The 22297-nt window shown below is 38.1% G+C and overlaps 1 protein-coding gene across 1 annotated transcript in view; it reads left to right on the top strand.

Annotated features, from left to right (window-relative positions):
* The window catches only part of GABRB1 (gamma-aminobutyric acid type A receptor subunit beta1), a 385813-nt gene that overhangs the window by 271487 nt on the left and 92029 nt on the right, over positions 1–22297 (top strand). Inside the window, exon 5 of the mRNA XM_030313932.1 lies at positions 8673–8755. Within this exon, the coding sequence (XP_030169792.1) occupies positions 8673–8755 (83 nt within the window). The remainder of the gene's footprint in view (positions 1–8672; positions 8756–22297) is intronic.

Here is a 22297-nt window from a genome sequence, read left to right as displayed (position 1 = left end):
TTGAGCTCCATTCCTTGTGAATGATTTTCATGCTTTCTTGATAATATAAACATTTCTCTGATGTAAGTTATTCGGATTTCTAGAAAAATGGTGAAGATGGCTTACCCAAATGAGAAGTGAGCCTACCATACATGGCTATTTTGTGAAACCTATTGACTGGCTCTATCTTCTATCTTCTCAGACCTGACAGTATACTAAAAACACCCCTCCGGGGCGCCTGGGTGGCGCAGTCGGTTAAGCGTCCGACTTCAGCCAGGTCACGATCTCGCGGTCCGTGAGTTCGAGCCCCGCGTCGGGCTCTGGGCTGATGGCTCAGAGCCTGGAGCCTGCTTCCGATTCTGTGTCTCCCTCTCTCTCTGCCCCTCCCCCGTTCATGCTCTGTCTCTCTCTGTCCCAAAAATAAATAAACGTTAAAAAAAAAAAATTTAAAAAAAATAAAAACACCCCTCCAAAAATAAAAAAGAATTATGACAGGATGAAAGTATAGCTGGATATTTTTAACTGCTATAGCCTCAATGCTCACAGGATTGCCTGATTCCTGTGCATCCTCTTTCATTTTTATACTCATTGATTGGTAAAGTATGTCTTGAATTACTGATAATTAAATGAATACTACATATATACGGTAAGGTCAGATCTTAATATTTTTTTACACTTATCTTACTGCCTATAAAAGAAATAAATAATTCCTACACTGAACCAATAGTTCTCTGCTTAGACTTATCTGCCCTGAATATAGTAACTAAAGAGAAAATAAACCTCAGGTCTTAAGTCTGGCATATCTGAATGTGAATCCCAGTGTTACAATTTAGATCATGTAAACTTGGAATTATTTCTTAACTCCATCAGGTATCCATTTCTTTATCTCTGAAAATAGCATAAGAATTACATCAACATAATAAGGCAATTGTAAATAATAAATCAAATAATGCATGTGTTGTAGTCAAAATAATGGCTCTCCAAAGATGGCCATGTCCTAATTCTCAGAACCTGTGAATATGTTACCTTACGAGTCAAGGAGACTTTGCTGGTGTGATTAATTTAAGGGTTTGAGATGACATTATTCTGGATTATCCGGATGGGCACAGTGTAATCCATAGAAGGGTTCTTATAAAAGGAAGGCAGGAGAGCAGGGGCGCCTGGGTGGCGCAGTCGGTTAAGCGTCCGACTTCAGCCAGGTCACGATCTCGCGGTCCGTGAGTTCGAGCCCCGCGTCAGGCTCTGGGCTGATGGCTCAGAGCCTGGAGCCTGTTTCCGATTCTGTGTCTCCCTCTCTCTCTGCCCCTCCCCCGTTCATGCTCTGTCTCTCTCTGTCCCAAAGATAAATAAATGTTGAAAAAAAAAAAATTTAAAAGGAAGGCAGGAGAGTTAGAGGGTGAGGGGATGTGAAGCTAGAGGCAGATGTTGGAATGATGGTCTTTGAAGATGGAGGAAGGTGTCATGAGGCAAGGAGTGTAAGCAGCCTCTAGAAGCTGAAAAAGACAAGAAAATGGTCCTCCTCTAAAGCCTCTAGAAGGAACAAAGCCCTGCTGAAACCTTGATTTTAAGACTTCTGACCTCCAGAATTGTAAAATAATAAATCTGTTGTTGTTTTAAGCCACTAAATGTTTGGTAATGAGGAAATAATAGAGTATGCATCAGAAACTAATACAGTATGCATGATGCTTAGCACAGTGTCCATTATGTAAGATTCCAGCATAATATTAGCTAAGATCAGCCTGCCCCTTGATCTAGGTAAGAGTAGCTTAAGTCTACAATCTATTATTTGTGGGAGTCCAGTGCCTTCCCAGGATTGCTGAATCTTCTCAAAGGGTTTTACACGATTTGAGCATCTAGGGCTTGGAATCTTGGCTCTCACTGAATTGGTTCAATTTATAGAGTACTGTTCCATGAATGCTGTCAAGATATGAATTCAGCCCCTTTCCAAGGATAAAAATAAAACATTTACATAAAGCTTTACTGTGTTTGTGTGTGTGTGTGTGTGTGTGTGTGTGTGTGTGTGTGTGTTAGTATTGGTTTAGGTAAATAGAGAAAAATTATCACGGTAATGCCAAACTGTTTTAATTAAATATTAAACATAACTGTTTTTTAAAATTTTGCTACTCCATCATTTTTCTTCCCCATGCTTAAATTACTCTTAAATCTCGCATAGCAGTTTATCTCCTTTTATTTTCTCACCATTCATATCTCACACCCTCAGAATTTCATTTTCAAATACCAAAGCATTTTCTTAAACATGGTAGTCTACCTAAAATAAAACTTGGTGCCAGCTGTGAAGATAATACATATTCTTTTCACCACTCAGTGTTAGCCAAGGAAACAAATCTATATACTACCTGGTCATGACTCAGACTAACCCACCCATCTTCCCTCATCAGTTTCTTCGGGTGATATGCCTAACATAAGGTGTAGCCCAGAGATCACAAAGACCATTCCTCAAACCAGCTTCACTAAGTGATAGTGATATCAACCTTATATCTGCTACTCACCACCAATCTCACCAATCTTAAGGCTGACTTTTTTTTTTTCCTTTGCGGGAGAAAGAAAGAGAGTGTGAGCAGGGGAGGGGCAGAAAGAGAGAGAGAAAGAGCCCAGTCAGAGCCTGATACAGGACTCAATCCCTGGAATCATGACCTGAGCTGAAATCAAGAGTTGGACACTAAACCCACTGAGCCATCCAGGCACCCCAAGGGCCACCATTTAGACTTAGCATTTTCAGGCTGCCTTTTTCATCTTTCCTCATATTTTTTTTTCATGTAGAATCTATTAAATAGTAGAATTTTGCTCTACAGAGATCACACTCAAAACTTGGGAGCTCATCCCTATAGAACTGAAGATTACAGGAAAGTCTCAATCATATGTACATAATTTGTTCATTGATTTGTTATTTGCAAAAGCGCCCTCTTCATATGTATATGTGGGCACTTGTGTGTGTGTGTGTGTGTGTGTGTGTGTGTGTGTGTGTATGACTGGATTTTAATGTATTTATAGGCCAGGACTTACTGGGTTGTGTTTTGTCAGCAATGAGAGCCCTTAGATATCAAATATACATGATTTGCAATTACAGTGACTCTTAAGGTCAGTGACCATGCAGCATACACCTTAATAAATGAATACTACAGCAACATGATTTCCATTCACTCTAAAGTCTCATGGGACCATAGTTTCTAACTAACAGCCTGTTATAGTGTTCTGACCTAACCTTCAAAATGTCAATAAATTGGATTATAATGTAAGCCACTCCAAATGTCTTTGAAAAAAGACAGATAAATGTTAAGCTGTCATGACTGTTCCTCTGGGAAGTCTGTGTTCAGAAAAAGTTAATGCTTTTACGTTTAGCTGGTTCTACTTTATTGTACTTTCATTTACTATCAAGGAATAATAATGTTTTCACATATTCAGAATGAATGACCTGGGTGTTAAAAGTGAAAAACAAAATTCAAAAAACACTTCAATGTTGAAGCCCTCAACCCATCCAGTTTCGTGATCTTTGACACCTTTGATTCCATAGAAGATTTAGACTATCAGGCTGCTTGAGCCACAGTGTGAGTCCACTTCCGTGTGGACGTGTTAATCACTTGTGGAGGTGACTAACCACTACTGAGCAATTACATCCAGCAAAGTGAACAAATGGAAACACAGGGAGCAGTCATTCTTGGAGACTCTCATTGCTGCTTTGCACCCAGAAGACAGAACGGCTGAGCAGAAATCTGCCCAGGGACATCTCTCTTTTTATTGATGATCCTGGGAATTCTTGCTCAGCAATTTTTTTCTTACAAAGGGCTAAGGGCACTCAGCCTCAGCTCACTTAGCCATAAGTATTACAAAATTTGGAAATGCCAAACCCTTAAGTTAGCGGAGACCAACACTCTGTTGCATACATTTCTACAGATCACAACCTAAATTTATGAGTAACTGCTTGCATAGAGGTCCCTGTCTGAGCCTCAATGATTCCTCCCTTCTTAGATAAGAGACCCTTGGGGGGTGGGGGGCAGTGACAATATTTGTATGAGTGCAACTTTCCTTCCTGCTCTTACTAAATAATTTTGGAAGATTTGGCACCTAACCCAAGTGGAGCCAATGAGATCCTCTTGAGAAGTTGAAATTTGGAACAGAGAGATCCCAAGAAGGAAGTTATTTCACTAATGGCCATCTTCCTCAGAGAAAGTCAGGCACTTTTCACAGCTCAGGTTCCTGGAGCTGCCCTGATTCTTTCCCTTTCTGTGTTGTGATTACTTAACTCTGCTTGGGTTCATAATGGTACTTGAGGCAAAAGTAAACTGGTCCAGGTGATACTAGTTGAAAAATCATCAGGTCATGGGCAAGCCTCTGATGCGATGTATAGTTTCCCAAGGTAATTATCAATTAAATTATATCTGTTGAGGGGCGCCTGGGTGGCTCAGTCGGTTAAGCGTCCGACTTCGGCTCAGGTCATGATCTCGCGGTTCGTGAGTTCAAGCCCCGCGTCGGTCTCTGTGCTGACAGCTCAGAACCTGGAGCCTGTTTCAGATTCTGTGTCTCCCTCTCTCTCTCTGACCCTCCCCCGTTCATGCTCTGTTTCTCTCTGTCTCAAAAATAAATAAACGTTAAAAAAAAATTAAAAAAAAATTATATCTGTTGATTGCTGAATGAATTGATCATAACAAATAGCAGCAGTAAATGCAGTTATGCTTTACAAAGATTTTTTTTTAACACTCACAATTCTAGGACCCATACATTCGAAGCATTTGTTAATCATTTATAGACGGTGCTTTGTTGGTTTTTCAAATTGCTTTGTAAAAATTCCAGAGCCTCGCAATATGTGAATCAGTGGTTCAGCATAAGCTTTCAGTGCATGTCCTTACTCTGAGATGATGTGGTTTGCTTACTAGATGACACATGTCTGAAAATGAGGTCAATTAAATGAGATACGCTGACCAACACTCAAATGATGCTCTCAAATATCCCTAAAGTTTTTCAATAGCTCCACAAACATTTGATTTTAATTTGAGTTTTAAATATTATAACTATTTTAAACTATAATAAGCATGTGCATTGCAATGTGTCTTATGCCACATTTTAATGCATTCAAGACCATCATAGTATTAACTTTTGTTGCCAGATTAACTTATGCAGAGCATGAAGCACCAAATAAAGCTTCCCTTTAATCCATCGTTAAACACCAACTAGAGTCCATCCACCTAGGGGTGTATCTGAACCATTTAAAAAGGTGTGATTGACTGTAGAGGAGGTTACTTGATCACCTGGGGGATCCCCCTGCCAGTTCAAGGTAGCCCATGGCCAGTCATGTATGATTTTAGAAGCAAGTGTTTCCTTACTTACTAGGACTTTTTGATATTATACAAATAAAACACAAGACAGAAATAATTGGTGCTGAGAGATTTAAGACCATAATTCTAATCATAACCCCTGCTTTCAAATTTCTATGCTTATTAAAATAGACGTCAACATGTTAATTTATAAGATAATTTCATATTAACAAAATATATATAGCTTTCATTTCATTTGCATTTTATATGCTGAAGTTCTGTAGATTTCACTTTATTAAAGATATCCTCAGAGGAAAAATGTTTGAAAACCACCATTGTGGCAGGGCCACTCAACCTTGGCACTACTGACATCTGGGGACAGATAATTCTCTATTGGTGACCAGTATCCTGGGCATTGTAGGATGTTTAACAGCATCGCTGGCCTCCACCCACTAGATGCTGCTATCAAGCCTCTACCCCCCAGACTGATGATCAAAAACATCTCCAGATATTGCCAAATGTCTCCTGTATGGAAGAGTTATCTCTGGTTGAGAATTACCAGATAAGTCATAGGATCAGAGGGCTGGCCACACTAGTAATTTCTAAGGAATGTTCACATCCTCCTGAATTTTTAATTCATAAGCAGCTGTTAAACAAGAATACAGTAATGTAGATAGGTGATTTTTAAAGCATTTTAAAATATTCATTGTGCTGCCTTATTGGGGGCGTTTGAGACACTACACAGGCCATAAAAATAATGTTGTGGAATTATCTTTTCAGGCAACAAAAGATCTTCATGATATATTATTAAGTGAAAAAATTAATTCATATGCTAATGGGAGTGGGAGGCAATAAGGAATGTAGTAAAATCCTTTTATATGCTAAATTCTGGAATACAACTAGTCTTCGTATTTTTTTGTAAAATACTTTGAAGAAATTTTTTTAATTGAATTTTAAAATTCTTTTTGCCCCTGCCTAATGCTCAAATAAATCTGATTAAATTGACCAACATCCTGTCTAAGGAAGGTTTCAAAGGGAATATGCAAATGTTCACCTCAGTAAACTGTAATTTTTCATAAGGAAAACCAAAGAGAAATTGGAAATGGCCAGTATTTTTCCTAATAATGTTTTTAAGAAGAAGGTTCTGTTGGGTTAACACAAATGACCAAAACAATAACTCATCTTAGAAGCCACAAAACACATAGGTTTGAGAAATACCTTGTCAAATTTAAACACACTGTTGATGGGAGTATAAGTTGGCACAACCTCTATGAAGAGCAATGTGGCAAAATTTCAAATATACATACCATCCTTTCTAATAATTCTCTTTCTAGAAATGACCAACATACAGTTAGCCATAGTAGAGTATACCAGTATATTCAGAGCATCTTCATTTATAAAAGTAAAAAAAAAAGAAAACAATGTAAATGTCCACCGAAGTGTGATTGGAAAAATAAATTATGATATTTCCATATAACTGAACCTATTGTAGTAAATTTTTTTAAGACAGCTTATTTACCACATGGGACCAAATCCAAGATGCACTGTTAATGAAAACAAGCAAGATTCAGAACAGGAGATGTGGTAGGATGCTATCTAAGAATTTTCCCCCTAAGAAGACATACCTGACTTCTTTGGCATTCAGAGTATTTATGGAAAATGTCCAGTGTTGTACCTCCTATGGATTAAGCTAGAAAGGAAATATTACTAAATTTGAATCTTTCAAATTCATTAAAATATGATTATACATTACTTTGTACAGAAGGATTATGTAATTTTTTTAAAGAAAAGTACTTTGTCAATTACAAAGTGATACCAAATGTTTGAAGGCATGGACTAGCCAAAGGAATTTAAGGTATTCTCACACTCCACATTCTAGGAAATTTTAGAGGCAAGAGAAAAAGGAGGGATAATGGAAATCCCAGTAGGATATCTAGAGTCAAGGTCCTGGGATTTGCATAAACAAATAAAGTCAATGGAGAGCGGAAACTGGTAAATACTCTCTGAACACCAATCCTAGGATAGTGTTTCTTTACTGGTTATATGCTACCTGCTGAGTATAGGTAGAAGAGGATCTCAGATGAATCCAACAAATCTTTCTAATAGTGAGGAATGTGAGGACCCAACTGTCATAGAAGGCGGGTTTTATTGTTCTTGTCATTTTTTTTTTCAGTATACGAAATTTATTGTCAAATTGGTTTCCATACAACACCCAGTGCTCATCCCAAAAGGTGCCCTCCTCAATACCCATCACCCACCCTCCCCTCCCTCCCACCCCCCATCAACCCTCAGTTTGTTCTCAGTTTTTAAGAGTCTCTTATGCTTTGGCTCTCGCCCACTCTAACCTCTTTTTTTTTTTTTTCCTTCCCCTCCTCCATGGGTTTCTGTTAAGTTTCTCAGGATCCACATAAGAGTGAAAACATATGGTATCTGTCTTTCTCTGTATGGCTTATTTCACTTAGCATCACACTCTCCAGTTCCATCCACGTTGCTACAAAGGGCCATATTTCGTTCTTTCTCATTGCCATGTAGTACTCCATTGTGTATATAAACCAAATTTCTTTATCCATTCATCAGTTGATGGACATTTAGGCTCTTTCCATAATTTGGCTATTGTTGAGAGTGCTGCTATAAACATTGGGGTACAAGTGCCCCTATGCATCAGGACTCCTGTATCCCTTGGGTAAATTCTTAGCAGTGCTATTGCTGGGTCATAGGGTAGGTCTATTTTTAATTTTCTGAGGAACCTCCACACTGCTTTCCAGAGTGGCTGCACCAATTTGCATTCCCACCAACAGTGCAAGAGGGTTCCCATTTCTCCTATCCTCGCCAGCATCTATAGTCTCCTGATTTGTTCATTTTGGCCACTCTGACTGGCGTGAGGTGATATCTGAGTGTGGTTTTGATTTGTATTTCCTGTTCTTGTCATTTTTGTTGTTGTTTTATTAGTCTATAGCAGGAGAGGGAGATAGGTTTTGATGCATAATGTTGATCTCTTCCTACTCATAAGGCCAGACCCACTGTAGATACTGTCACAGACATTGCTAGATGCTAGAAAGTATAGGAAGGACCATGGGATAGTAACAGCTGTAAAATGGCCATCATTTGTGGAGCACTTACCAACTATGAGGCACCAGGCTAGGAGTTTTCCACACATTATCTCTCTTCATCCTCACAGCCATCCTTTGCAGGAGGTATTTTGATTGATGAGGGGGGCCTAGTCTTACGGAGATAAATAAAACTAGATCAAACTCACACAGCTAGTGAGCAGCAAAGAAAGACTTGAACTTAATCTGCCCACCTTCAAAAATTGTAATCACAAAATTTTGATGCCAACTGGTAAACACGATGGGGGGCTGGGAAGCCTGGAAATGAAAGTCATCATCTTTATGATGCTGTCTTTTCTCTCTCTCATCCTGACAGGATCACAACCACAGCTGCATGTATGATGGATCTACGAAGATATCCTCTGGATGAGCAAAACTGCACTCTGGAGATTGAAAGTTGTGAGTTACTTGGACAGGGGAATGAGAAAGACGGATGTTTGCTTGACCCAATTAAATTCAACCTTGCCCTGAGTAATTGGAACTGGGATACTTTTAGCTACACTTTCCTGCCAATTTTTCAAGAGATTCACAGTCCAGTGACATTTCCCTCATATTGGTGGCTCAAGGGTCATTTCAATGCAGTTATACTTTTGAACCATTAGAGAAAGTCCACTTATTTTGGCTGGACAATTTATGAACTCATGCTTTCTCCTTAGGGTAGAGTTTCTCCCAAAGCCTTCTAATCCCCAAGCTGCATTAATAAGAGAGGCAAAACATTTTAACATGAAAAAACCTTGTGAGATTGTTTTCGGTTCTGTAGTCTGTACATGTGAATGACTGTAAATTGTTGTCTTTTAGAACAACACTATGTTAGAGTCTTGTGCACATTTGGCCTTCTTCATGGGAAGAACAGGATGATAGTATTCATGAGGCTTGTGCTCTGGGCCAAAGAGTTGACATTTTTCAAGTCTAGTAACTGATTTTGTTTGTCTTCTGGGGTTGTGTTTCATTGATTGCTTTCTTGACAATTAGAATATCTTAGTCACTAATATTTAATCTGATTGACTCTGTTTCATAGTTTCTCAGCCATCAACATGCAGGCAGTTGAGCCCGTTTATTGTGAATACCAGACCAAGGTGATTTCCTGGTTTTTAGAGGCACAGAAGGGTGCAGGAGGTAATTCAGAGCATTCTAAAACTGCTTAATGTAATGTGAGAAATAGAGAGCTATTTATTTAGATAACCTAAAATACTCCCAGATCTAGATATCAAAATACCAAAGGAACATTCCAGATGACCCTATAGTATTATTAAAGAGCAAATGTATTCACCAGTGTCTGATTATTAAGCAATTACATTAGTTTTCTAGTTTGTTGTATATAGGCTTGGAAATAAATAAAAATGCTTATGCAGATATAGCTATATATTTAGACATGCACATTGGTCTACTACCACTAGAACCTGGAATGAACAAGAACATTCATGAGTTATTCCTTAATTAATATTCTAATTTTAAAATACAATGTATAAATAAGTTGGTTGAAGAATGTTAATATATAAAAGTATTGATGGTGACTTTGGTTTAAATGCCAATGACAACCAAAATTAAACCATAGAAATGAAATATGAACCCAACTGTTTATTAATGGCTAATGATGTTTTATAAATAAGGCTGAACTTTAGCTAAGCAAGTAAACCTTAGCTTTTAGGACTGATATGGAAAGAGCAGGATGAATAGCTTATTCGTATGGGTTGGCTTTTACCCTTGACCTCTCTTTCGTTGATTCTACTGATTTGTTATCTTTGCTTCTATGCTGGCATTAAGGTATGACAACCTCTTGAAATTACAAGATCTTCTGGTTTACACCATTCATTTAAAGAATCAATGAATTTTGACAAGTATTTGAATTGTTTCTATGTTATAAATTGCAAGTCCTGAAATTAGCAGCATTTTTCTCACAAAATATATATTTTATAATTCACATCAAGTTTTTCTGTGATCATAGGTTTATACTCCTCTTTAAGCAGAGATTCTCTTTGTTCATATTTAGAAAATATATGGCTTTTAGGTCCATTTATCATACCATATAATGACCCAAACAAAAACTGTAAATGAGGTATAAATTAAACACAATTTTTGTGGGACAGGTATGGGGGGAAGCCCAAGGATCCTGATAGTCCAAAGTTATCATAAAATATGATATCAGGCAATAGGTGGTGACCCAAGTATGTCATAATCATTGAGGCATTCAGTAAAATACAACCAGATGTCTGGACAGGTGGAAGGCCTAGTAGCTAGGACCCTAAAATCAGCTAATATGTATGAATGCAGGAAAATGGTAACCATCATCAAAGTGATCCAATAGCAGTTCACAGAAATCTGGTCCCTAAAGGTATTTACCTAAAGCAAAGCAAAAACTCAAGCCGGGAGAATTTGTGCAATGAGGAGTCTATGAAGGTAGGAACATAGGAGAAAGGGGACAGGAGCGGGAATGGAACTGTCTTCTACTCACCAAACAACACCTCTGTAACATAAGTATTTCTAATAACATTTGAGAGTATGTATCTGAGGCTCAGAAAAGTAAAATAATTAACCCAGAACCACAGGCAAGGAAAGTGGTAAAGAGGATTCAAACCCAGGTAATGTACTTTCCTTCACAGAATCCTCCAATCAATAGGTGAGCAAAGAAGCAAAGAGTACCCATCATTAGGGGTGTAACACCTAATAAAAAAAATAAAGAAAAAAAGGGGTGCCTGGGTGACACAGTCGGTAGAGGGCCCAACTCTTGATTTCAGCTCAGGTCATGACCCCAGGGTTACAGGATCGAGCCCTGCTTCGGCTCCGCACTGATCATGGAGCCCGCTTATGATTCTCTCTCTCCTCCTGCCCCTCTCCCCCTCTCATGTGCACACTCTCTCTTTCTCTCTCTAGAATTAAAAAAAAAAAAAAGTTAAAAAAAAAGTATAACACCAATTGGAATCACTCTCAGCTGGGTTAAGATTGCTGAGTCAACCAAAGACTCGTCTTTATTTCCTAAAATTATCCCTGATAAAGGTTAGAATAGATCTCAGAAGCTGAAGCAAAATTTTGCATTTAGGTCAAAGGTCAAATGATTGCAACTGTGGAAAGAGAGGATAGTCTGTGGAGGCAGGAACCTGAGTAGTCCTTGATTCCATTGACGTTAACCTAAAAAAAAAATTAAAAGCCTCAACATTGCTTACTAAATCAACATTATTTTACTTAAAAATGTGTCCCTTTTAAACAAGAGATTAATCAGTGTAAAGAGATTTTAAATCTTTTTTTGTTAATTTTTTTTTTATGTTTATTCATTTTTGAGAGACAGAGAGAGACAGAGCATGAGCTGGAAAGGGGAAGAGAGAGAGAGATAGAATCTGAAGCAGGCTCCAGGCTCTGAGCTGTTAGCACAGAGCCCGACGCAGGGCTTGGACTCTCGAACTGCGAGATCATGACCTGAGCTGAAGTCAGATGCTCAACTGACTGAGCCACCAGGCACCTGAGATTTTAAATCTTTTTTATTTTTTTACATTTATTTATTGTTGAGAGACAGAGAGAGACAAAGCATGAGCAGGAGAGGGGCAGGGAGAGAGGGAGACACAGAATCCAAAGCAGGCTCCAGGCTCTGTGTCAGCACAGAGCCCGATGGGGGGCTCGAACTCAGAACCATGAGATCATGACCTGAGCCGAAGTCGGACGCTCAGCCGACTGAGCCACCCAGGGGCCCCTCGAGATTTTAAATCTTAAGAGTAAAAACTTCAAGTAACTAAGTAACATATGGCAATAATATGGACTTTGAATGAGCTTTGCTTGTTCTTGCCTAAGTACATAATCGATGTGTTGCTAAGTATCAATAAATACTGAATCTGTCAGTCATCTATTTTTTAACTCTACATGGAGAGACATGTGTTGCATTATTTGCTGAAACAGCTCTCCCTGAACTGACAATTTATGAAGTCTATAACTGAGCTTTAAAGTGATTATAAATGAGAAGCTCCAGTATTAGTTGGGAGATAAGAATGATAAAGTAGAGATTCTGCCAAGGTAAGATTGCACCAATCACACTTTTGTGACCAGTGGAGTAGAAACTTTACCTACCTTACAAAATTTACTGGCTTATGTTCTCTCCCATCACAGTCCCAAGGATGGGGAAATGTTTTCCTTGGTTAGGTCCTCTGAGACAAATTAAAGATGTTTTGCTTCACTTTAATGTCATCTAGTCAAGTAAAATTGGAAAGGCCATAAAGCCTTATTAAATTGAAAATTTACTTGAACTTGGAGCACATTAATAGCTTCTTGGCCCTGGGATGCTATAAAATGAGTTAATGGCACATAGAAAATTCAATCAAGGAGTTTAGTATTAAGAGCGCTTGGAATTTGAAATCAATAAAGCTATCATGTGAAGGCTTGATAGCCACAAGCTTCATAAAGATATGAAAAGGGTTTGGGGTAACAGTCATGGAGGTTTCAGGTGTCTTTTCCCATTCCCAGAAGCAACAATTGAGGAAAATCTCCATCCTAATCTTACCCTCTGACTATCAGCAGATAGTGTCACCTCTCACTATACCCCAAAAAGTAGAAGCCATTTCAGGCCTGGAATCTCTCAGTGGTCTGATCATTATGTCTTCATCATTCTGACTTAGCCCCCTGTATTTCAAAGGAAAAGATGCTTCTATTCCTTGAATACACCGACCTGATCCCAGTGTTCGGGATTCCATCGCTTTCTCCTTTAATTGATTTTCCCAAGTTAACACACACCTCTACCCCTGATTTCCTAGATCCTCAATCTCACCCAGTCTGCTATCTCTCTTCACAGCCTAAAAACTAGCTGAAAACTCTTCGTATCATAAACATCTCTACTCTATGCCCACATCTCTCCTTAAACGTTTCCTGATCTCTCTGCTTTCTATTTCTACAAACTGCTCGAAAGATTGGTTTATATTTCTTGTCTATTGTCTCAACTTCTTAACCTATTGTAATCTGGCCACCCAACTCCCACCTTCACTGACAATGTTTTCAGAAAGGTTACAATCTCTTTACATACCATCTTTATTCCAATGATCCCCAAAGTTATAACTCCAGCTCAGGTCTCTTCAAGGTCCCAGATTGATACATAGCACTGTTCTTGACATATCTAGTTTGGTGTTGCAAAGACATCTTAAATTCAATTTGCTCAAAACTTATCATTTTTTCCCTCCCAAATGAGTTTCCTTTTTAGTCTCCTTCATCTCACTATCCAACCACCATCCTAGGATTAATTGTTGACATCTCCCTCACACTCCTCCTATTCAATCTATTTTCAAGTACCATCCATTCTACTTGCAAGGTATTTATCAAGCTCTTTCACTCTTTTCAGCCCTACTGCCATCACCATTACTTCTTACCTGAATCATTGTAGCTATGTTTCCATTGGTCTTCTTGCCTTCACTCTTGACTCCAGCCCATTCTATACCCAGCAGCCAAAGTGATCTTTGCATGGTATAAATCAAGTCATATTACTTCAATGCTTTAAAAATATTCTGGGGCACCTGAGTGGCTCAGTCGGGTAAGTGTTTGACTTCGGCTCAGGTCATGATCTCACGGTTCGTGGGTATGAGCCCTGCATTGGGTTCCGTGCTGACAGCTCAGAGCCTGGAGCCTGATTTGGAACCCACGTCTCCCTGTCTCTCTGCCCCTACCCCTCTCCTGCATGCACTTTCTCTCTCTCTCTCTCTCTTTCTCAAAAATAAACATTAAAAAAATAAAAAATAAAATGAATAACAATATTCAAAGGTTTCCCATTGCACCAGACTCTCCATGCTTCTTAATTTAATCTTCTAGCTCTGTGTGACCTGCCCTTCCTTGATACCTCCACACTTATCTATAGTTATCTTTCCCTTCTTTTACTACATTAACTCCAACACCCTAGATTCTTTGTGTCTTGCAGACTAAGCTTTCTTCTATCTCATTATCTTCACCATCTTATTCCTTCGGTCTGAAATGCTTTTCCCCATTTTGGTGATTTCCTCTTCTCATCCTATAATTCCCGCCTAAGATGCCACCTCCAATCAGCAGCTTTCCTGAGAATCCAATCTAAATTAGGAAACCCTACTTATTCTCTTTCAAAACTCTGTTAGTTTCCCAAATGGCACTTAGTATTGTAGTATTTGTTTCCATCTTTATTGTTTTTTTCCCCTCTGTGGATTATAAACTCCATGAAGGGAAAGGAGCATTGTTTTGTTCACAACACAATAATTAAAACCTAGTCTCCTACCTGACAGTATCTGTGGAGTGTATGTATGCTAAATATTTTAGGTTCAAACTTTTCAAGTCTTTTGAGTCTTAGAAGATAAGTCTAGCTCTAATTTTCTTAGATAAAATTTAAGGCAGGGATTTTTTATGTGCAATAAAATATTCTTTCATTTGTACAATTTTTATGTTCATGCTTTAAGACTAACTTAAAAATTTTAAGTTGTAAATGTGTCAGTCAAGAGCCAGTTAGGGAAAAACAACATTTTGCTTGAGGAACTTTGATAGGCTGCTAAATGTGATCAATTACTATCAATTGTGGGGTGGAGGGGGTGGGGCTTGACTTGAGTCATTAACTATGTCCCTCCTACTTAAACCACAATCAATTTATCAAGCAAAGGTAACATGTAATGACACTGGGTTATTTTTATACCTGTTTCTTTTTTAAAAATGATTTGGAAACTTTTAATTTAGGCATTGCTTTAATGTATTCAATTTAGTGAACTATCAATCTATCTTTTAGTCTAGGAATATTGTCATTGTGTTGATTTAAAAGTCTTGGTAGTAACACCATATACACAGAATGTCAAGCCATAGTCATATTGGATTATTTCCAAAATAAAATTGTTTCCTTGTCCAAAAAATAGCAAGTGATAAGAAAAATGTGTTTACCCAATAAGGCAGCCCAACTCAGCTATGGAAAATTCCCTGAGAAAATGTGATGTTTGCGAAGTGAAATGCTAAGATTTATTTAACACCTATAAATAAAATCAAAGTAAGTGTAGTATCCAGACATGAGACAGAAGCAGTTCTACAAAAGTCTGTCTTGGTAAAACCACATGTATCCAGTTCTTAATGCCATATTAAGATAATTTCCTTCGGAAGAAGAGACCAAGATATCGGGGAAGAAAATTTTAGGGAGGCATAACAGCTATTTCCAAATGTTTTAAATGCTACCATATAGAACAGCAACGTTATCCTTGGTATTGTCCAGTGTATTAGTCAGGATTCTCTAGAGAAACATAACAAATAGGATAGATAGATAGATAGATAGATGATTGATAGATAGATAGATAGAGATTTATTATAAAGAATTGGTTCATGCAATTATGAAAGCTGATAAGCCCAAGATCTGTAGGGTGAGTCAGCAAACTGGAGAGCTGATGGTATAGTTCTAGCCTGAGGGCCAGTAGGCTTGAGACCCAGGAAGAGCCAGTGTTTCAATTTGAGTCTGAAAACAAGAAAAAACTGATTGTCCCCATTCAAAGATAGGCCGAAAGAACTCTTTCTTATTCTGGGGAAGGTCAGTCTTTTTGTTTTCTTTGGACCTTCAATGGATTGGGTGTAGCCTGCCCACATTAGGGATTGCAATCTACTTTACCTAGTCTGCCAATTAAAATGTTATTCTCATGCAAATACAGCCTCATAAGAGCATGCAGAATAATGTTTGACCAACTCAAGTTGACACAAAACTATCACAACCAGAATTCGAGATTTGAACCCATTCAATTCAATTCAATTCAATTCAATTCAACTAGCCTTTCTTAAGTGGCGAGCACATGTGGCTCTATGTATAAAGTAAATGCTGGTGATATAGCAGCAACCAAGCACACAGAGAGGCAAAAGTTATAAGAAGAGAGATGCAGAATTTGAGAGAAATACTTCCAATGAGCAAATGTGCCCGTTCATGAAATAAGTCTTTGCTGAAGAAAGACTTCCCATCCCACACAGAGTTTTCAATTAATTGGAAATGGCTACTTACCAGTATTAATGTAAAAGACATTCCTCTTTGAGAGGTCAGTTAATTATATAAACTTAAAGATGTCTTTAAGCCCTAAAATCTAGGACTCTGAGAGTGTATTTAATTTAGTCACATCACCAGTAAATTACTTTATGTGCTTTCCTAAAATATTGGTTCTAAAGTGATTCTGATATGTAAAGGATATTAGAATATAGAAAAAATGTTATGAATACATGAACACATACTCACAAGAAAAATATGAAATATAGGATAATTACAAGCAAAGCCTTTGAATCACTCTTACTTTATTGCTGCCTGCCAGATCATTAATTCTGATCTGAAATAATTTAAAAATAACATCTACAACATGCTGCACACTTTCTATTCATGGATGCTAAACACCAAAAATAACAGAAGTAAATTGAACTTCATGAATGATTCATGGCTTCCTTGCTTTATGTCCCATTGTCAAGGAAATTAGCAGCATTGGATATCTCCTTAGATAAATTTGATTTTGCCATATTCAGTAGACTACTTAATGAAAATGAATATTTCACATTTATGTTCATAGAAATGTTAATGAATTTTAGTGCCTGTAGCTTTTTTGATGAGCAGAGGGGTGGGTGTAGGGAAGAAGGGAATATTTCTGAATTAATTTATTCCTTTTTCCAGGCTGCTTCTTTGAAACTGTGAAAAAGCACTCTTTGTGAAAAGTCTCTGATCCTTTAAAGTTATAAAATAAAAGCCAGTGGAGGAATGGAGTTCTTTTCATGAAAATTAGTTTTGCAATCAACTTGACTATAAAGTTAGCCTTATAACTGTTCATTTCAATCCTAGAGACAGTTGAAGTTTATTTTCCACACTTGGATGAGTGGCTATGGAGATTGATGAAGATATCTCTGATTTACAGATTTAGATTCCTAGAAATTTCCTCTTTCCTTGCTGCTGTGATGGATGACCATTTTGCTATCAGCTTCCAAAAAGGGAGTCAAAATAAAGATTATTACTTTGCCTAAATGATTTAGGTATTAACCAAACACTTAAAGACATATTTTATAATGTAACTTTGATCTAGAACTTGATACCCCTGCTAAACTGAGGGCTTTGGTTCACTTGGGATCCAAACTTAATAATAATGATAGCTAATATTTCTTCATTCTATACTGTGGGCCACACACTTAACAAAGATTTCCCATTGAATCTTGACCAAAATCCTACTGTTCTATCCCATTTTGTAGAGGAGGGAATCAAACATCATGGTAGTAATTTGACTCGTCACAAAATGATAGTGGTCCAAAAGGGATTTGAAATCAAGAAATCTGACTTGAAAGTAGAAGATTTGGCCCTTCTTTGTAGCCTCTTAAGAAAACTCTTCTCTCTAGCTTCCCCACTGGGTGTGAATTGCATGGTTCTTAGGTCTTACATATGTGAATGCAAAGTAGACCCCTGAGAACAAAGCAGGTTTTAATCAGTCTTCCTTTTTCCTGAATCTGTCTCAGTTGAGTTCCTATTTGGGCATTTATTTTCTGACATTCTTGCCAACTAAACCGAATATTGGTATAATTTAAAGAATAACCATTATTTTACCAGGTCACTTCTATAATTGCAACAGATCCCACAATGGTCAGAAATCCTTTCTCTTCTAAATGGCTACAGATACTAGTTCCCAAATCATTTTCATATAGTGTTAGATCTAACAGATTGCGGTGGTTCTGTAGTTTCAAAATCTATTCATTACTCATAATTCTGATGCACAAGCACCTGTAATCTTGGAAATGCACATATTCTCTTGAGAGGTCTGGACTTGTATTGTTCTGTGAACCACATCCATATAAAAACTGTGTGACAGTATGTATAATTCAGTTTTTATTTAGGTGTCAGTTTCCACATTTAAATTGCTTTATTCTTATCTTTAAGATCAAAGATTTTATTTATTTTTTTTTTAATTTTTTTTAACGTTTATTTATTTTTGGGACAGAGAGAGACAGAGCATGAACGGGGGAGGGGCAGAGAGAGAGGGAGACACAGAATCGGAAGCAGGCTCCAGGCTCTGAGCCATCAGCCCAGAGCCTGACGCGGGGCTCGAACTCACGGACCACGAGATCGTGACCTGAGCTGAAGTCGGACGCTTAACCGACTGAGCCACCCAGGCGCCCCTAAGATCAAAGATTTTAAAAAGGAGCTAGGGACGCCTGGGTCTATTAAGTGTCCAACTTTGACTCTGGTCACAATCTTGGTTCGTGGGTTTGAGCCCCGGTTCAGGCTCTGTGCTGTGCTGACAGCTCAGAGCCTGGAGCCTGCTTCAGATTTGTGTCTCCCTCTCTCTGCCTCTCCCCCTCTCGCACTCTGTCTCTCTCTTTCAAAAATAAACACTAAAAAAAAATTTAAGGGAGCTTGTGAAACGTTGATACCATGACCCCACCCTGGACAATAACATCAGAATTTGTGGAAGGTGGGCCTTTGCACAAACATTTATTTAGCTCCCCAATGATTTCAATATGCCGCCAAGTTTGACAGGCACTGCATTAAGGCTATAATGCTTCGAATTTCTGCTCCTCTCTTTCTAATAGACCCAGTTCCCTAAATGGGAAACAGAATGGAAACAGAACTGAGAGAAGAAAGTATAGCAAAGAACACAAAATAGCATGAAATTCAAAGAAAGAAATTATTGAAATGATCAAAGGAGAAAATTTAAGCTATTCTTTTCTTTATCCCCTCTGGCAGAAGGCTCTTTTTTTTTTTTTCTTTAAAAGTGGATGCCTTGAAATAAATAGATAGACCAATGGACCTGCCTTTCATTGGAATTAAGTGCTTGAACCAGACATTCAAATCCATGTAATAATAAGTCAAGTTGTTACAAGATACTACTCTATCTTTAAAGCCCCAATATATATACCACATATTAATATGAATGCAATCAATGACACATTAATTTGTATAATAATTCTGTGGTGAATGGGGTTATCTACTTGGGAAAGAGAGGTATGCACATTGGCTGCTTTAGTAACATTTTCTTTCATTTTAAAAAAAGAAAAAAGCTAGTCAAAATTTATATTTGAATTGAACACACAGCAACAGGCTTTAATGGGAATAGTTTATCAAACCGAAATCAAGTATAGTTTATTTGTTTCAACCACAAAAAATAATATAATAATAATTTCTATATTCATCTTCATTTCCCTGCAACCTGTCCTATAGGCACTAACTGAACTCATTTGATTGTGTAGAAGGGCAGATTTGTCACAGAGCTCCCACTAGGTGACTGCATTGACTTCAAATAGATTGTATTCCCTGTGCTTAGATTACATAGACCTGCAATTCTGACAAAGAAAATTCCACTGAATAGAGCCCAAGCATTTCGGCTTTTACCTTAGAAACTGTCAGAGTGGAAACCCTTCACCTGTCTGATGCTCCCTGAGGGGCTTGTCAAACGTTAATGTGCATATGGGGATCTTGTTAGAATGCATTCTGGTTCATGAGTTAGGCTGGGGCCTGAGAGTCTGAACTTTTAACATGCTACCCGGTGATACCTATGCTATTTGTGCATGGACCACACTGAGTAGTAAGAACTGAAGTAAAAACAAAAAACAAAAAACCTGTCTCACCTGTGTTCCTCTACATTACCAGCCTGTTTGCTTCCTACCGAGATTTAAATAATTAGCTAAAAGCCTTTGCCACACTGGTGGGTCGGCACTTGATTCCAGAGAGTTTCGGGTTTTAAATAACCGAGGCAGAAAAGTCATTTTCAAGTGACCTGAATAACTTCCAAACACTGGAACCGGAACAGCTTAGATTTTGTAAAGTACCCCACATATGGAACATTTGTGGTCTACCATTTTATATGCGAAAGATTCCCAGATATGGTATGTCATTCATTAGTACTTTTAAACCCACAGTGAAAATAATAATAATTATTTATATGCATATTTATATGCAGACTGCATATAAACACATCAGCTCTGAGCCTTATACACCAGTCCAAAAGAAGTCACATAGGAAGCCTCTTATCTGTGGTGAGTTCTTTCTTAGGACAGTCAAGGTCTGTGGCCAAATGGAAGAAATTATTGTTGTAGCAAAAGAGATAAAAAACTTAAAGTCTGGTGTATAGAAAAAAGTCTACATGGGGGCGCCTGGGTGGCGCAGTCGGTTAAGCGTCTGACTTCAGCCAGGTCACGAGCTCGCGGTCCGTGAGTTCGAGCCCCGCGTCAGGCTCTGGGCTGATGGCTCGGAGCCTGGAGCCTGTTTCCGATTCTGTGTCTCCCTCTCTCTCTGCCCCTCCCCCGTTCATGCTCTGTCTCTCTCTGTCCCAAAAATAAATAAAAAACGTTGAAAAAAGAAAAAAGAAAAAAGTCTGCATGTACATTGGATTCCCAAAGATTTAAAACAGGATCGTGTGAGTGAAAAAAAGCTAAACATACAGAGAAAGGAGAAGAATTAACCTTGGATTGGCCCATGACAGTAAGATGACATGAAATTCTAAGTTAGAGGTTTTTAGAAAGGAGGAATGGAGAATAGCCTGGAGGAGACGATGAGGAACAAAAAGGCACTTAGTGCAGCTCCCAAGTCCAATATCAGAGATGTCACAGAAAAAACAGCCAGTACATTGAGAGGGCTACTGGGTAAGCTGTGTTTGTAAGGGAAAGCAAGGCTTTGGTGGGAGCAAGTGGTAAAGACAAGGACATTGAGGACAGAGGAGATTTTGCTTATGCTGGACTGCGTTCCACTGGGCACTGGAGGAGGAATTTGGGAAATTGTGGAGGGTTGGAAGATAGAAGCAGAATAGAGAGAGTATAAGTCCTTAAGAGACCTCATTAAGACAAAGCTAAAGTGCCCGGTACAGTGTTTAAGGTAAGGTAAGTGGTAATCACAACCATCACTGATGTACAGAGCAATCAGATGTTTGCTCCCCCAGAATCCTGAAGTTTCAACTTTCACATCAGTTGTGAGTGCTCCTTTTCCCCAGTTTTGTCATACCTGTCATCACCCTGATTGTTGCCACTATTGCTGCAATGTCATCACTGCTCTCCCCTCTTCATTTCTAACCATTTTCTCCCGTCTCTCTTAGCTTTTTCCTAAAAAGCTGATCTTTCTGTACATCACCAACCAATCAAAGCCCTCTTCTCCACTCTTGAGCTGACTGATGACAGAGTGCCAGGAGCAAGTACTTGTTTCACTCTTCCTGGCTCTCTTTGTCTATTTTTGGGTTCCCAGAGGTTTCTGATTCTTTTATCATATACAAGCGATTATTGTGCACATCTCATTCCCAACACTGTCAGTACTTCTAGGATGACAAGATGACTATATCATAGTCCCCCAAAGACTACATTCTTAAGGTAGCACGTGTATGGATGCACAAATGCCATTCCCAAAAGTTTTAGATTATTAGAAATTAGATCATTGATCAACAACTAGAGAAACATTCCATTGATATTTTAACATGGCATTCAAGATGAATGCATATATATATTTGCATAAATTTATATATTTGCATAAATTTATATATTTGCACAAATATATATGTGTGTATATATATATACATATTTGTGTGTATATATATGTGTGTATATATATGTATGTATATACATGTATATATACATGTATGTATATATGTGTATGTGTATATACATGTATATATACACATATGTATATATATGTATGTGTATATATATGTATATTTGGTCAGGATCACAGACCAGTGACTCAATTCCTTTTAGATTAACTTGGGATCACTTGAAAAGACTCTATAGGCACTTCTATCTTTGGCTGCTTAAATACAGCTACTGGTTGCATCATATTCCTGTGTATCTCACTGCCAAGTGGACTACTTCTCAACATTCTTTTGTGTGTTCTGTGAAGCACCATACAAATGATTGTTCAGCCTACTTTATAGGCAAGAAAGTGATGTGACAAAGAATTTGGCCCACAGTTTCTTTCCCTAATTCTCAGGAAGGAAATCTCCATTTGTTGCATTTGAACAACTATGGCCCCTACACAATTATAGATAAAGCCTCCATTTC

The sequence above is a fragment of the Lynx canadensis genome, chromosome B1, assembly GCF_007474595.2.
Source record: "Lynx canadensis isolate LIC74 chromosome B1, mLynCan4.pri.v2, whole genome shotgun sequence".
Taxonomy (NCBI): domain Eukaryota; kingdom Metazoa; phylum Chordata; class Mammalia; order Carnivora; family Felidae; genus Lynx; species Lynx canadensis.
The sequence above is the reverse complement of the archived record's forward strand: the minus strand, read 5'-3'. Positions and strand labels throughout refer to the sequence as shown.